General features: G+C 38.0%; 1 protein-coding gene across 1 annotated transcript in view; it reads right to left on the bottom strand.

The window, feature by feature from the left end:
• gria1a (glutamate receptor, ionotropic, AMPA 1a) overlaps window positions 1-18,652 on the bottom strand; it is a 162,394-nt gene that overhangs the window by 10,271 nt on the left and 133,471 nt on the right. Inside the window, exon 16 of the mRNA XM_063000558.1 lies at window positions 18,250-18,558. Within this exon, the coding sequence (XP_062856628.1) occupies window positions 18,391-18,558 (168 nt within the window). The 3' untranslated portion in view covers window positions 18,250-18,390. The remainder of the gene's footprint in view (window positions 1-18,249; window positions 18,559-18,652) is intronic.

Here is an 18,652-nt window from a genome sequence, read left to right as displayed (position 1 = left end):
TCACAGAGGAGCTGGCTGTTGAAGCTGCAAAGAGCTAAGCCTTCCTCTCTAATACAAGGCAAATTCTGTCTGTTGAGTACCCTGCCAGGGCAGATTGTGTTTGTAAAGTAATTCAACCAGGTATATTTTAATTTGATGCTCAATTTCAATCTGTAATTATGTAACTATAAAAAGGAAGTATACTTATCTCATAAAATATCAATGTAATTTTGCTATAGAGGTATGTGCAGGACTGAATACTCCACTTGTTTGATATTTTCCACTGTAAATCATGATCAGATCATCATGCATACCTGAATAGTCCTTATAATTTGATTTGTCTAAGGTAGGGGACAAATGGAAATTGCTTTCAATACACTCTCAGGTCACTATGAAAACCTGGTGATACCCTTTGGCTTGATGAATGCTCCAGTCATCTTCCAGCAGTTTATTAACAAGATCCTCAGGGAGGATGTGTTTGTCTACTTAGATGACATACTCACCCATAGAAAGAAAGTAGATGTAAATATGTAATTCACAGGCTACCACATGCCTACTTTGCCTTGTGAGAAGTCACCTTTATGTCATCTTTACATTTGCCAGTGGTCGGCTTTTACAGAGAGTCACAGAGGAGCTTGCTGTTGAAGCTGCAAAAAGCCAAGCCCTCCACTCTAATACAAGGCAAATTCTGACTACTGAGTACCCTGCCAGGCCAGATTGTGTATCAGGCAGATATTAATTTAATGCACAATTTGCATCAAGTTCTACAATTATGTTACTATAAACAGACTAAGTATACCTTTGAACTGTGGGTGGAGAACTATCTAGCAATGCAGTTTTGCTGTACATGTATGTGCAGGACTGAATATTCCACCTGTTTGACATATTCCACTGTCAGCTCTGTATTAAACTACTTTGTGTATTCTGCATTTGTATTTTAAATGGATGCCTTTCTCACCACTTGACAGCAATATGGTATAATAGCATAATAAACCATTATAAACAAACCATTACACATGTAAAATATGCTTCCCAGGTTTAGCCTGCCCACACTGTGAGTTTACCACAGAATGTTTTCATCCATTACTGCCCACGATGGAGGCATAACAGTCCTCACTTGGGAACTCCACATGACTGTTAAAAGATATAAACTATGATAATCACCATGCTTTTTATTGTTGAAGCAAAGGGGTGTGATTGCATTTTTTAGCATGGATTATTGTATGCCTGTGTTGCAAAATTTTTTTCAATTTGTTACACACCCGGACAGATTAAATCAGCATCAGTACAACAGTCTAAATAACAAGCAAAAGAATGTAAGAATAAATTAGATTTTGTCTTGACTGGCATAATTATTCAGTGAGTCACCTGTTAGAAGTGCTCTCATAATCATCCATATTTAGTGCACTAATGACCTTGCATAATTTAATTTCCATTTACTACCTGTGTTTCCATGGTGATTATCACAGCTGTGATTTGACATTGTTTATGTTTGCTTGCGTTCTTGCCATTTTAAACAAAAAATAGGGCTTTGAATCACTGAGATAATGAAGGGATTTAGCTCATTTTGGTCTAAAGTGCAAAATTTTATTTCCACAAAGTATAAACCTTGTTTTGTAAAACGCAATAAAAGTTTAATCTAATATAAACCCAAATCAGAAAAAGTTGGGACAGTATGGTAAATGCAAATAAAATAAAAATGCAGTGTTCCTTACATTTACTTTGACTTTTATTTAATTGCAGACAATTCATGTTTTGTCTGGTCAACTTCATTTCATTTGTTAATATACTTTCATTCCTGCATTTCAGGCCTGCAACACATTCCAAAAATAGTTGGGACAGGGGCAATTTAGGGCTAATAATGAGGTGAAAAAACTAAATAATGATGTGATTCCAAACAGGTGATGTCAACAGGTGATTGTAATCATGGTTTCTTTGATGAGCAAAGATGATCAGAGGATCTCCAGTTTGTCAACAAATGCATGAGAAAATGATTGAAATGTTTAAAAACAATGTACCTCAAAGAAAGATTGTAAGGGATTTGCATATTTCTCCCTCTACAATGCATAATATCATTAAACAATTCAAGGAATCGAAAGGAATTACAGTGCACAAAGGCCAAGGGTGCAAGCTTAAGCTGAACGCCTGTGATCTTCGATCCCTCAGACGACACTGCATCAAGAACCGCCACTCAGCAATAGCTGATATAACTGGTGAGGGATTACTTTGGCAAACCTTTGTCAAGCACTACAATACAAAGTTACATGCACAAATGTAAAGCCGTGTACGAAAAGGACCATCCAGACTCATATTAGAAACAAGTCCAAAAGCCAGGGTCTGTCATGGTATGGGGCTGTGTCAGTGCCCTTGGCAAAGGTCATTTGTACTTCTGTGATAGCAGCATTAATGCAGAAAAGTACATTGAGATCTTAGAGCAACACATGCTGCTTTCAAGACATCATCTTTTCAAGGGACATCCATGCATTTTTTAACAAGGCAATGCAAGACATGCTAAACGTGCTGTGGAAGAGGAAATAGAATAAAAATAAAATAAAACCTGAATCTCCTGAGTTAGATTTATATAATATCTTTCTCATACTCAAGGATGCTTTACAACAAAACTGTATCAACTGTTTACAGTAGGAAATTGATGAAATTATTGAAAAAACAGGTATGTTTTAAGTTGAGTTTTAAAGAATGAAAGTGAGGAGCAGAAACAGAGAGATTGTGGTAAAGAGTTCCATAGTTTAGAGGCCAGTCTGAAATTAGGGATGGCAAGAAGACCAGCATCAGAGGACCTAAGTGTATGGGCAGTCCAGTATAAGTGTATAAATTCTGCTAAATAAGTGGGTGCAAAGACTTGTAGATGAGCAGGAGGAGTTTAGAATGAATGTTTAAACTGAAAAGAAACAGTCTTCATAAGCAAAGATGGGTCGTGGCTTACAACTTTGTGCCAAACTACATGAGACAATTGCCAGCCAGTTACAAAAAAAACAACAACAACAAATACAAGACTGCAAATATTTTAGTTTTCACTATCTACTGTTCTAATATTGTGGAAAGATTCAGGGAATCTTAGTCTGTGTAGGGCAAAGCTGGAAAGAACATTTGAATTTGTTTAACCTTTGAGCTCTGAGATGGCATTGCATGAGAAACGCTACTGTGATAAATATAACCACATGGGCTTTGGAGTACATCAGAATAACATTATCAGTCTACCGCTGCATCAAAAAAATGCAAGCTTATCTGAAATGGTCCAAAAAACTGTGGTGACAGCCCTACCCACTGCATCACCATGCCATAAAAAACGTATGGAATGTATGGATCTGAAGGTTACATTGAAAAGCAAAGTACTGTAACTTTTAATACCTCAAACCAATTGTAAAGACAGGCAGAAGCAAAACATAAAAATAATAGCATTTTATAAAAAGCCAGTGAAATAATATAAAATGATTTTACTTGACACGCCACATCTGAACGGCCGTGTAAGCTTTAGTAATTACATTTTATTCTAGTAGCGTCTTTATATCGCAATAGAAAGTGGAACTCGCAGGTTTGAGTTGGTGGCCTGTGATTGCCTTTTAATGAGAGAATGAGTGTGAAGGCAAGATAAGAGGGAGTTCAGACTTAGAGGTCCTCAGTGAGACTGGAATAATCATCAAAAATGCCATGTCTTTAAAAACACACAAAAGGATATGGCAGCCCAGTTCCTCCCACCCTCACCCACCAATTCATTCATATTCCAATTCAATGATCCATTCTGTCCCACTGAATATAAATTTTGCTCTTCTTTTAGAAATGGACAGGGTGAAAAATGAAATGTTTCACTTTTGTATGAAAGGGGTTGTAAAGGCAGAATACCTCCACTGTTAACCATACAGCTTCACTAATATGAAAAAATCATGATTAGTTGGATTTTTGTGACCTTTTAATGAACCACTAAAACCACCTCCTTGTTTCTACACTCACTGTCCATTTTATCAGCTCCACTGTCCATTTTATCAGTCCTGACAATTAAAGAACAACTTTGATGGGGGCTAACAAAGCATGCTTCATATGGTAAGTGGAGCTGATAAAATGGACAGTGAGTGTAGAAACAAGGAGGTGGTTTTAATGTTATGGCTGATCAGTGTACATTTTCTGTTGCCTGTACTCCATGCCCGAGACCAAGATTGTTTGAACACTCTGGAGGTCAGACAGCCATTCCAACTTTATTCTGTTTGTGTCCTCAGTGTAGCGACAGCTAGGGCTCCAGAATGGCTCTGTAATCCTCTCATCCGTCATTCCGTCCGGATCCATGTGTACAACCATACATCTCTCCACTCTTTGCATTGTCTGTTTAGCTTTGCCATCCATCTTTCCACAGTGACTTTGTACTCCCATCTACAAGCAGAAGACTTTTCATTGAGTTTAATGTTTTCCATCTCACCAGTTTCCTCTGTTTGCTTTTTTTAAGTGGACCTTAAATCGTCTGCTATGTACAGACACGGCAGAAACCAGGGGGGAATGATGGTGCAAAGGCTCTTATGGGGGGTGATTCGGAATCAAGATGTGTGCATTAGCGCATCAGGGGTGTGTGGAAGGGATCTGTTTCTGTTGCTAAGCTGATGAGGTGATGTGATTAACAAGATTTTGATGAGTCTGTCCTGAAGATGATCTTCGGTCTCCTTTAGTGCTTCTCTTTTCAAGTCACATCTAAACACAGTAGAAGTTCCTTTATTGCTTGTCTTGAATATTTACTCATGTTTGATCTGAACACTTTCAGGAAAGAAATGTAAGGCTGGTCCTGTCTGATCGAAGTCAGATTAAATATTCCCTCTACCTCTGAGCATCATATAAAACACTCAAAGGAAAGTTAACAAGCTGGAACATGGGCAAAAAAGAGAAAGGCTGAGCAGTTTCACCATTTAAATGAATGTTAAATGAGTGTTTTAAGGACTTCACCATGACTTGAAACATAATTCTCAGATTTCCAATAGCCAATCCACCCCTAGCAGAGTAGCCTTAGTGGACTAAGATACAGTTTTATTATTGTTATTATTAGTAGATATTATTAATTCTTTTTTAATTTTGTATTTGCACATTACACCAATCTGGCTAACATTTAAAAGTGTTCTGAACATAGGCGCTCAGGTGGGGCAGCGGTAAAGCACGCTAGCACACCAGACCTGACATTTCGAACTCGTCGGTTTGAAACTCAGCTCTGCCGTCCCATTGGGCTGGGCGCCTACATAAACAATGATTGGCTGTTGTTTATATAGGGTGGGAGCCAGATAGGGACTCCTCATAACTGAGGCAATTACAATTGATTGCGCTTGCACAGAGTCAGGGAATAACGCGTTGATCAGGGTGTGGCTCTCCATACACAATCTGATCCGCATATGAACTCGCCTCATGCAGGTGAAAAGATGCAGTCGACTACTGCACACGTATCAAAGGGGGAAAGTGTCAGTCTTGCTCTTCTCAATCAGGACGGTGATCAGCATCAGTGGAGAAAGCGTAATGCAATTGCGTAATTGGATGCGCTAAAGTCGGGAGAAAATAGATAAACAAACATACATTATCTTGACAATCCTATCCCAATTTCCAACATTTACAGCTTGAATATCCAATTCTTTTTACTGTCTGTATGGAAAGATAAATACACCTATCTTGAAAACAACATATACAGTGTATCACAAAAGTGAGTACACCCCTCACATTTCTGCAAATATTTTATTATATCTTTTCATGGGACAACACTATAGAAATAAAACTTGGATATAACTTAGAGTAGTCAGTGTACAACTTGTATAGCAGTGTAGATTTACTGTCTTCTGAAAATAACTCAACACACAGCCATTAATGTCTAAATAGCTGGCAACATAAGTGAGTACACCCCACAGTGAACATGTCCAAATTGTGCCCAAAGTGTCAATATTTTGTGTGACCACCATTATTATCCAGCACTGCCTTAACCCTCCTGGGCATGGAATTCACCAGAGCTGCACAGGTTGCTACTGGAATCCTCTTCCACTCCTCCATGATGACATCACGGAGCTGGTGGATGTTAGACACCTTGAACTCCTCCACCTTCCACTTGAGGATGCGCCACAGGTGCTCAATTGGGTTTAGTCCATCACCTTTACCTTCAGCTTCCTCAGCAAGGCAGTTGTCATCTTGGAGGTTGTGTTTGGGGTCGTTATCCGGTTGGAAAACTGCCATGAGGCCCAGTTTTCAAAGGGAGGGGATCATGCTCTGTTTCAGAATGTCACAGTACATGTTGGAATTCATGTTTCCCTCAATGAACTGCAGCTCCCCAGTGCCAGCAACACTCATGCAGCCCAAGACCATGATGCTACCACCACCATGCTTGACTGTAGGCAAGATACAGTTGTCTTGGTACTTCTCACCAGGGTGCCGCCACACATGCTGGACACCATCTGAGCCAAACAAGTTTATCTTGGTCTCGTCAGACCACAGGGCATTCCAGTAATCCATGTTCTTGGACTGCTTGTCTTCAGCAAACTGTTTGCGGGCTTTCTTGTGCGTCAGCTTCCTTCTGGGATGACGACCATGCAGACCGAGTTGATGCAGTGTGCGGCGTATGGTCTGAGCACTGACAGGCTGACCTCCCACGTCTTCAACCTCTGCAGCAATGCTGGCAGCACTCATGTGTCTATTTTTTAAAGCCAACCTCTGGATATGACGCCGAACACGTGGACTCAACTTCTTTGGTCGACCCTGGCGAAGCCTGTTCCGAGTGGAACCTGTCCTGGAAAACCGCTGTATGACCTTGGCCACCATGCTGTAGCTCAGTTTCAGGGTGTTAGCAATCTTCTTATAGCCCAGGCCATCTTTGTGGAGAGCAACAATTCTATTTCTCACATCCTCAGAGAGTTATTTGCCATGAGGTGCCATGTTGAATATCCAGTGGCCAGTATGAGAGAATTGTACCCAAAACACCAAATTTAACAGCCCTGCTCCCCATTTACACCTGGGACCTTGACACATGACACCAGGGAGGGACAACGACACATTTGGGCACAATTTGGACATGTTCACTGTGGGGTGTACTCACTTATGTTGCCAGCTATTTAGACATTAATGGCTGTGTGTTGAGTTATTTTCAGAAGACAGTAAATCTACACTGCTATACAAGCTGTACACTGACTACTCTAAGTTATATCCAAGTTTCATGTCTATAGTGTTGTCCCATGAAAAGATATAATGAAATATTTGCAGAAATGTGAGGGGTGTACTCACTTTTGTGATACACTGTAAATGAAAACACAGATGGATAAAATAACATTATTAGAAACAAATCAAACAACTTACTATTCTACAATTTACTACTAAGTAAAAACCCTTCCACTTTACTGACTAGATAAGGCTGCATTGTGCTTCTTCTGTGTACCTGAGAGCATTTAAATTTAAAGCTTTACATTTTTAATAAATTAAACTTCATTATGGTTGAGTTAGTGTAGATTGATGAGTAAAATGGCAATAATATCAATTCAAAATCAGATTTACCACACAATAAAGTCTACAAAAGGTCAAGAAGTCTGAATTCTCCAGAATATCTAAAATCAAATAAAAATGATTAAAAAATACAACTATATCGATTACAGTCAGTCTATTCCACAATGTAATAGTCTTAACTAGTTGTTCTACATTGTTGACTTGATAGGACTGCATTATGCTGCCTGAGATCAGCCTTAAATGCACGTTGCAAATTGCTTCATGTTTTATCATAACAGTAATAGAGAAATAAGAGAAATAATAAAAGGAAACTTTGTCATCATTTGTGTTCAATTTCATTTTGTTTAAAAAATCTGGAAAAATTGTATCGTTAACCCAGTGAATTGCATCGCATTGTGGGTAGAGTGTATCGTTACATCCCTAAAATAGATTATTTTAAAATTCATTTTTTCATTTTAATAAAGATTAACATGAAATTTTGGGTTGTCCAATTCTTTTTACATCAAACTGTTAAACAGAGCCTTTTTAGGTCACAGTTTTTATAAGTGAGTCTGTTTCTTTTAGCCTGACCAAAATACACATGATAAGTCATAGATAATTGAATATAAAATATCATTGTATGGTATTTATTACATAATTACACTTTATTAGATATTAGATAATTACACTTTGTGTGTGCACTACGAAATAATTTAGAAATAATTTAAGCTAATTTCTATAAAAATTACAAATAAAACATTTTTTATTTATTTTAGATTAAAATATTTTAATATGAAATATCATGGTATGGTATTTGTTACATAATGGGTCAAAGATAATAGCACCTTGTGTGTGCACTAAGAAAATGAAATAATGTAAAGGATATTAAATCTGTAATGATATTTAAAGCATTTAAAAATAATAATATCAAGCTAATTACTTAAAAAAATAAAATAAAATAAAATAAGTTTTTATTTAATTTACATTAAAATATTTTAATATAAAATACCATGGTATGGTATTTACTCCACAATGGCTTAAAGATAATTACACCTACTGTATGCACTAAGAAATTGAAATAATGTAAAGGATATTAAATCTGTACTAATATTAAAAGCATTTTTTTTTTTAATAATATCAAGCCTATTACTTTAACAATGAAATTCAATATATTCAATATTATATATTATTACATGATGGGTAAAAGATAATTACACCTAGTGTGTGCAATAAGAAAATGAAATAATGTAATGTATATTAAATATGTACTAATATTTAAAGCATTTTTAAAAAACATCAAACTGATTTTTATAAAAAATAAAAATTAAATATTTATTACATGTATTTAATATTAAAACATTTTAATTAAAATATTATGGTATGGTATTTACTACATGGTGGGTCAAAAATAATAACACCCTGTGTGTACACTAAAAAATTTCATAATGCAATTAATATTAAAGCTGTAATAGTATTTAAAGCAATTTGTTTAAAATAATTTTAAGCTAATTTCTTTTTATATTTAAATGTCATCTTATGAATAAAGGGAATGTGTTATTCAGGAACCAATATATACATGATAAATCTTATAAAGCCATGTTTTGGTCTGTGTGGAAGTATCATATATAAAACAAACCAGTTTTTAGGATTATGATTATGTAAACTATTATAATCTTACTGCTTTATTCAAACAGCATTAGTCTTATATAAAACAAATGAAAAACAAGAAATATTTTAATTCCATCATAACAAAACCTGAGATTTACAGTGATATAATCCCAACTCTTTCACATAGTTGAAGTTAATCGTTTGTATTAATATTTTTTCTTATTCTAACACATTTTTAGTTCACTAATTAGTTTCTATACACCAGAATACTTTCTTTCCAAGGGGGTAGACCTTTAGAGTGTGTTAGCATGTGTTCATGTGAGGCTATGAAATCTCCCCACAATCTAGGAGTGATGCCAAGTGGTTTAAAATTGGCTCTCCCTTCTGAGTCATAAAAAGCAGCTGGAAATGAAAAGAATTGTGAGCCAGCTGAGACAGAGGGAGAACGAGCACATGCATGGTGTGATTGCTTGAAGACGAGGAAAAAAAAGAAAGGCAGTGGGATGAAAGCACACAGTGGCAGGTGTCATGGATCCCTTCTTATAATCTCACGCCTCCATGCTGTGTCTTCATTATGTATGCTGTTCAAGCCCACACAATCGCGCACGTTACACTGCAGCCATTGTCCTGATGCGAGAAATCAGGAAGCACAGGCAGGGGGAAGAGCAGTACTCTACCTCTGAGGAGCTGGCTTGTAATGAACAGCTAGTTCTACAAACCTTATTACCGAAAACTGGGACATTGTGTAAAATGTAATAAAAAATAAAAAAAATCTGTATTTAATTGATAATGTAAAACTAAAAGATTTCCAGTGTTTTCACTGATCAACTTCATTGTATTTTTTAAATAAAAACACAGGTAAAATTCGATGCCTGCAACACTCTGTAAGGTACAAGGGCATATTAGGGCCAGTTTAAATATTTTTTTAAGTTTAAATTTCGAGAATAAAGTCGTATAAGTTTTGGTTTCGAGAATGAAGAAATTATTTCAAGAATAAAGTCATACACCGATCAGCCATAACATTAAAACCACCTCCTTGTTTCTACACTCACTGTCCATGTTATCAGCTCCACTTACCATATAGAAGCACTACAATTACTGACTGTAGTCCATCTGTTTCTCTGCATGCTTTGTTAGTCCCCTTTCATGCTGTTCTTCAATGGTCAGGACTCTCCCAGGACCACTACAGAGCAGGTATTATTTAGGTGGTGGATCATTCTCAGCACTGCAGTGACACTGACATGGTGTGTTAGTGTGTGTTGTGCTGGTATGAGTGGATCAGAAACAGCAGCGTTGATGGAGTTTTTAAACACCTCACTGTCACTGCTGGCAAAATATCCAGTCAACAGTGCACCATGGGCAGCATCCTGTGACCACTGATGAAGGTCTAGAAGATGACCAACTCAAACAGTAGCAATAGATGAGCGATCGTCTCTGACTTTACATCTACAAGGTGAACCAACTAGGCAGAAGCATCTAATAGAGTGGACAGTGAGTGGACACGGTATTTCAAAACTCCAGAAGCACTGCTGTGTCTGATCCACTCATACCAGCACAACACACACTAACACACCACCACAATGTTAGCGTCAATGCAGTGCTGAGAATGATCCGCCACCCAAATAATACCTGCTCTGTGGTGGTCCTGGGAGAGTCCTGACTATTGAAGAACAGGGTGAAAGTGGGCTAAAAAGCATGCAGAGAAACAGATAGACTACAGTCAGTAATTGTAGAACTACAAAGTTTATTCTCATAGTCATTTTGACTTTAATCTCAAAATAATTTTGACTTTAATCTAAAGTGAACTTCAAGACATCCATCTCTACTGACTAAGCAAAGACTTAGTCCAAAAGTCGGCTCCAATATGCTCAAAACCATGTGAACAAGATACAAGCGTTTTGGGACTCGATTCTGTGCAGTGATGAAACAAAGCTGAACTTTTCGAGCCTATGATTCAGTGGTATGCCTGGCAGAGGAAGAATGAAGCATATTGTTGCTGTCCGATGAAAAACACGTATCTCCAAAAACCCAACTTTTTAGGAAAATAGCAAAAACCTTTTCCCCTGACAGTAACAAAAAAGAAATTTAAATTAAATCAATATGAGCTGCTCAGGTGGCGCAGCAGTAAAACACACGCTAGAACACCAGAGCGGGGATCTCGAATACATCATAAAGGGTGTGTTCGAAAACCTAGGGAGCTGCCTTGCTGTCTTACTGTCTACATAGGCAGCTGACTTAGTAGAGAGTATTCTAATAAGTCAGTGACTTAAAAGGCAGGTTATTCGAACGCACTACTTAGATAGCGATAACATCGGGTTTAGCATTTCGCGTTTAGCATTTAGCATCTCGCCATTAAAACCAATAAACTGAGGTAGCACAGCACGCTAACGTCAATAACATCTCCCTTCATGTACCGATAACGGTTAAATTTCCTGACAAGCCCGAACTTGCAAATAAAAACACTCGGTACAAGTTTATACAAGTTAAAAATCAGTAATATTTTATTTACGTTTGAAAATAACTCCATTCGTTTCTCCGCCCCATCAGCCATGAATGCTGGGATTGTCTTGATCACTAAGGCAGCGTCGGAGCTCACTCGTTCTTGAGCCAAAATAACATTGAAATAATAAGACGCCTCAGAAGTGTGGATTTTAAGGCATCTAGGATTTCGAACAGCCTCCTTCTCGGGAGCGCGCACAGGATGACGTAAAATGCTGCCTATGTAGACAGCACACTAGCTTTTCGAACACACCCATAGAGTCTCCGCTCTGCCTGCCGGCTTTTCCCTGTCGGCATTAGTGGAGAGGAACCATGATGCAATCGGGCAATTGGACGCGCTAGTCAAGAGAAAAGGGGAGAAGTCAATGTGGTGTGGCCATAAAACAGCATCAATTCTTCTAGGTGGGTCATTCCTACAATTTGGTGCCTTTTGTGTCCCCAGGAATGATTACTGTATTTTATGTAAGTAAATTTTAAACAATACAAAAACATCTTACTAAAATAATTAGCACTTTCAAATATTAAACACAATGTTTTCTACCAGAAAAAAAATATTTAAAATGACTGTATACATACTGTTTTTATCTCTTAGATACCAGAGGTTTTCCCATGTCCCCAGTGCTGTACATTCTGATTTAGTGATATATGAGGTTTAATTATGACAATATCTGAGTCTTTCAATACTGTTTAAAAGGTTTGCTTAAGTCCCTCTAAACCTTGGATTTTTTTTTCTTAATGAGTTTCATTTTATTGCTGATTATAAGGGTTTTTCACACGTCCTTCAAGTTGCTGTCCACCCTGTTATTTCTTACTACTGTCTCTTAAAATGAAGACCTGTTTTGCATACTGACATAATTTCCTGCCATTCACATGATCTTTTTGGAGGGAAAACAACTGTGGAAGATGAAACTCCTCATTTTAATGTTGTTTTTTCCACATTTTATCCTAAAAGTCTTTGGTCAACCATAACATGTCCACCCTGTTACGGGATATATGAGAAAAAGAAATACGATTTAATCATTTTAAAAATAATCATACTAAAAAGCAGAGAATTCTTTGTCTGAATTCACTTTTATGCTAGCATGGTTTTGCTCACTCGCTAGCTAATGGCTAATTTTATGTCAGAATGTCCACCCTGTTATGGTCCACCCTGTTATGACCTAATATGTAACAGGGTGGACGTCACAGTGTATATGAGGTACATGTGTAATCTAGCTTGACCAGTATTAGTTTGGAAAAGTATAACATGTCCTTTTTATAATAAAACATGAAAAACAAATTAAAACAGTGTTTCATTTTCAAAGTTTCAAGTTTTAAGGACCCAATCCCAGGAATGACCCAGGTACACTTGTACAGAGTGAAGGATTGTGAAGGATCATAGTCAGGTGAATGATTAACCAATACCAGCTAGTGAGTGAACATATGAGTGTGCCCAGAATTTCCTGGTGGTGCCACACCCACTGCAAGCCATTGCAAAAGTAAAACTGTACAGTATAAATGAATTTTTGTTTTGGGTGGCAATTTTTTTTTTGGGTCAAATAAAAGACTGACTCACATTGTAATGATTTTGGTAAGAAAAGATCTTTTATTTTTAAAGGTTTTACTCATTATTGAATTGATGTGTTTTCCATTCGTTCTGTTTTTATGCAACGATCCTGTTCATTATGATCAACTGAAAACCAATTAAAACAAATTGAAGGAGTAACATAAACAAACCACATCATTGTCAAATGTGAGCACAGGAGTTTGTAATTCTTGTAGTTCCAGAACATCCATCAGTGCTTCATAACTGTTTCATACGGAAAACACCAGATCACTTCTCATCCAAAATTCTTAGTATACAAATATTCAATATCTCTGTCAGACTTACAAACTTGTTCCAGTATATAAAAGATGTTTTGACATGTAGCCACAAAGGTGCACAGACCACCATGCTTTCGTAAAATGACCATGAAAGAAGGTAGAAACAAAGTGTGAGGGGAATATAAAGCACTCTTTGTTTATGTGTAGGACAAAGCACATTACGTGGTATGAAAACACAGTCTGTTGGGAAAGCTTCTTTTTTAAACACAATACCAGATGGAGTTTGCTGAGAAAGCTGAGTTTTTGAGCAGTAATTACACATAGGTTCTGGTTCCCGTGCTCTGTTGGCGATATATAAATGAAATATACAGTAAATGCCATAACATTAAAACCACCTCCTTGTTTCTACACTCACTGTCCATTTTATCAGCTCCACTTACTATATAGAAGCACTTTGTAGTTCAACAATTACTGACAGTAGTCTGTTTCTCTGCATGCTTTTTTAACCTCCTTTTACTCTGTTCTTCAATGGTCAGGACCACCACAGAGCAGGTATTATTTAGGTGGTGGATCATTCTCAGCACTGCAGTGACACTGACATGGTGGTGGTGTGTTAATGTGTGTTGTGCTGGTATGAGTGGTATTTTAAATACCCTGTCCACTCACTGTCCACTCTATTAGACACTCCTATCGAGTTGGTCCACCTTGTAGATGTAAAGTCAGAGACGATCGCTCATCTATTGCTGCTGTTTCAGTTGGTCACCTTCTAGACCTTCATCAGTGGTCACAGGACGCTGCCCACGGGGCGCTGTTGGCTGGATATTTTTGGTTGGTGGACTATTCTCAGTCCAGCAGTGACAGTGAGGTGTTTAAAAACTCCATCAGCGCTGCTGTGTCTGATCCACTCATACCAGCACAACACACACTAACACACCACCACCATGTCAGTGTCACTGCAGTGCTGAGAATGATCCTCCACCCAAATAATACCTACTCTGTCGTGGTCCTGTGAGAGTCCTGACCATTAAAGAACAGCATAAAAATGGGAAAACAAAGCATGCAGAGAAACAGATAGACTACAGTCAGTAATTGTAGAACTTCAAAGTGCTCCTATATGGTGAAAGAAGCTGATAAAATGGACAGTGAGTGTAGAAGCAAGGAGGTGGTTTTAATGTTACGGCTGATTAGTGTGTATGTTAGTGATGTGAAAAAAGAAGCACTAAAAGGTCACCAATTAAAAAAAAAATCAGCACAAAGCCTTTAAACTGTGCAGGTAGAAAGGATTGAGAGAGAAAGTGGGCTAGATAAAATTAAACCCACTTGCTGATTTATAAGAAATAGCAAGGCAGTTGTGGAATGTTATGGGTTTTTTTTTCTCTTCAATATTCTAACATAGAAATAATTGTATAAAAATGATGCCTTTACTGAAGCAACACTTTAGCATGCTTAGCTTTGGCTCTGAGCACAGTGGAAACACACCAACTATTATAATATATTAAGTTTAGAGGTACAGCTGTGATCAAAATGACATACCATATTCTGCCACACGTCATACTGCATTATATGATGGCTTTGAGTTTATGACTTAGACTGAAAAAGAAAATGTAGTACCGCAACCACTATGTAGCGCTGCTCTAAAAGTAGCCCTGAAGCTTTGGGGGTCATAAATTGAAGATGCTGATGACACTCCTTACACTTCGTCTTTTAACCCTATAAAGCCAAGCGTATCATATTTGATACATGAGTTTTAGAGACCTCTGCATCATCAGTAGGTATATTTTTTTCCTTGAAAACCTGATGTGTGCAATTATATACATGTATTCTGCCACCTGGTCGATTATTTATGTTCTGCATGCACCAGGGGACCTTTTATTGATGGCTATCATCAATTAGTGACCCACCTGTTGTTTTGCATGGATGTTTTTACCCATTTTGTGAAATATGGGGTTAAAAAACATTTACATCTTTACTGATCTTTCATTAGGAATATTTAGTGGATTAATGCAAGTTTTTAGTACTTGATATTTCATAATTTATTTCGTTAAATAAATTAAATTAAATCATTTAATTAAATGGAGACCAATTATTTATTTATAAGTTTTAAATTACTTGAGTCCAAAAAACTAAAGCAAATTTAAAGTAAAAGGGGTAAAAAATTATGTTCTGTACATTTTTGTTTGTTAAAAACATGCAGTGAACAATACATTTAAAAAATACATTAAATATACTCAAAATCTTATTGAATCTTTTTTTATTTTACAGAAGGTCTGAAATTAGAATTTTTTGGCAATGTTTTGGTGGTTTAGACTTTAAAGGGTTAATCTTTGTTTTGTTTCTTCTTGTTTTACCCCCTAATCAAACAGACTAAACTGAGATCAAATCGATTATGCCAGCCAGGACCCATTGTGTAGCCAGGCATTAAGCTGACAATGTGTTAATATGTACGTAGTTCTAGGTATAATAAAATTTAATTTAATTTAAATGAGCCCCTACTAATGTTAGCCCAGACCTAGCCTAAACATAAATAAAGATAACATTTTTGCAAGTCACACGTTGAAGTGTATTTAATGCCATAGTTAAAACTGGCCTCATTGTGGCTGAAAATTGTTAAGCAGTTAATAACGTTATCTCTTAGACAAAATCTTAATAGCTATCAATCTATTTTAGTTAATTGTGGACAGTGATGCAGAATGTGCAGTGTAGAATTATATTCTAGTATTAGAACTAGTATTAGTATTAGTTAATTATACCATTATTTATACCATATCTTTCACCATTAAACATACATAATATTATAAAAAAATAATCAGGGAATATGGAGAACTCTCAGTCGATGTCGGGTATAGCCAGAAACTACTGTTAAATATGCGTGACCTTTAAACCCTCAGCTGGCATTTCATGAGAAATATCAAGCTGCTGTGATGAATATATTTACATTGGCTCAGGAGTACTTGGGAAACCATTGTCACACAGTTCACTGCTATATCTAAAAAATGCAGAATAAGGCACTCTGGTGGTGCAGCAGTCTAACAACTAGTTTACAGCTGTGGAGTGGTGTCCACACAAACACAGCTGGCCAGGTTTGATAGAGGGAAAGTCGGACAGGGTCTAGTTCCACTGCCGCTTCAATATGCAATTTTCATGGCTGGTCTGGGCACCTGCACTAGTGGGGGATAGTCACATGGAGCCTAGTGCGATACAGGTCTGTGTGGGAACCCAACACTGGTTGGTGAAAAGAAGCGGCTGCGGATGGTATACATGTCAGAGAGGGTGTGTGGTAATCCAGCTCTCAGATCAGATTGAGGGTTGTGAAAGCGGCAGAAGATTCACAACCAGGAACTGGAACTGACTAGATTGTGAGTAAAAGGGGACATAGGCCAACCTATGCATAAAAAAAGATTTTTAAAAAATTGATCCTATGCAAAATGATACAAATTTTTAAGTTTTTAAGTTCATTCTAGATGGATTTAAAGACGAAGGAAGTGGGTTGTGGTCAGATGAGTCCACGAGAGTTGCTTTCATCAGTTTTGTCATCTAGGGTTATCAAAACACTGTTCTCTACACTACATGCTTTGAGAATCAGTAAAAAAATGCTAGTTTCTGTCCCAAAGTTCAAGAATGACTTTGCCGCTCAGGTGGCGCAGCGGTAAAAACACACGCTGCAACCAGGCTGGGATCTCGAATACATCGTATCAAATCTCAGCTCTGAGCGGCCACATGAACAACAATTGGCCGGTTGTTCAGGTGGGCGGGACTAAGCCGGATATGGGTCTCTCTCTATCAGACTGGTGCAATTACGACCTCTGCTGGCTGATTAGAGGCGCCTGCACAGAGATGAGGAAGGAGTGCTCTTAGGGTGTGTCTCTCCGTACACAACGCTAGGTGGCACAACACTCGTCAATGTGTGGGTGATAAGATGCATGCGGCTTGCTGCCCACGTGTCGGAGGGTGTCCACGTGGGTTAGCTTCAATCTCCTCGGTCAGAGCCGGGATCGGCATTGGTGGAGAGGAAGCATGACGCAATCGGGCAATTGGACGTGCTAAAAGGGAGAAAAAGGGGAGAAAATTTCATAATGTCATGCCTCCAATCACCCGGACAGGTACTCGCGCCCCCTTCTCGGGGGGAACGCTCCCCACAGGTTGAAAACCCCTGCTCTACATTATCAGCTTTGAGAATTAGTAAAAAATGTTAGTGTTTCCCCCCAAAGTTTAAGAATGACTTTGTCTGTAATTATAGGCGGCAGTCCTAAACTCTGACCATATACACACAGTATGCCATTTTGAACACAGCCAGCGACTTCTAAATAATTGGTGCAAGAAATAAAAAGACTCGGACGAGGAGTCAATCTTGGCACAAATGAGGTATGGCACCTTAAATGAGGCGTAGCAGCAATGCAAGGTTGTCGAGGTGAAGAAAAAACAAGACACAGCAAGATAATCAACAAGTTCAGTGTGCTATGCTCTACTGATCAACATCAAATAAAATACCCCCCCCCCCCCCATCTCATTTCTTTTCCCAGGTTTTAAATTTACAGTAGTATTTACACTATCAACAAACTGACAAATTGATATGTTTTTGTATTAGGCTAAGCAAAGTGGAGAAAAATCAGCCATGTTGTACAGGTACACTACTTCTGGCTACTGTTTGCTTCTCTTTTTTTTACTTCGATCCATACAACAGACTGTTTATTCAGCTCTCCGCTTTAGTAGTCATTACGACATATGAGCCATGTAATATTCTGTAAAAGAACCACACATTTTATGTGATCTCGGGGTAAGAGACGACACCATAAAACAGTGATAGAAAGCAGAATACTGCACAGTTACACACAGAAGTAAACAGCTCTTTTAGACTGGCGTGTTTTTTTTTTATTCCATGTAACACTTCAAGTGTCCTCTCGGCTTTTTATTGCAACTTACCTTCCACTCACTCTGTATTCTGTACTCTTCCAAACATTGTTTTATTCTGTAAAAAAAGCAGTCAAAGAAAGGATTTTGGCAGTACGCTGCAAAAAAAGGTGCATCCCTGGCGAGGTGTCCGGCAGTATCCGTGCGGTCCAGTCACATGCCCGATGCTCCCATGCCGATGGCTGCTGTATGGCTCATGCATGGTAACGTCTGCACGGCTTTGGGGAAGTCGTGGGCGATGACGCGGCCGTTCTCCCCGCCGCTGCCGTTGCCGCTCATCCGGGTCAGCGTGGAACAGCGCATGGCATCGTTGATGGATTGCTGGGATGAAAACATGGCAAAGATAGGTATAAATGTGGAGTCGTAAAAATAAGCCAGCTACAACCCCAAATCAGAAAAAGTTGGGACAGCATGG

This window comes from Trichomycterus rosablanca, chromosome 8 (assembly GCF_030014385.1).
Source record: "Trichomycterus rosablanca isolate fTriRos1 chromosome 8, fTriRos1.hap1, whole genome shotgun sequence".
NCBI classification, from domain to species: Eukaryota; Metazoa; Chordata; class Actinopteri; order Siluriformes; family Trichomycteridae; genus Trichomycterus; species Trichomycterus rosablanca.
Note: the sequence above shows the minus strand (reverse complement) of the source record. Positions and strands in the feature narration are given on the sequence as shown.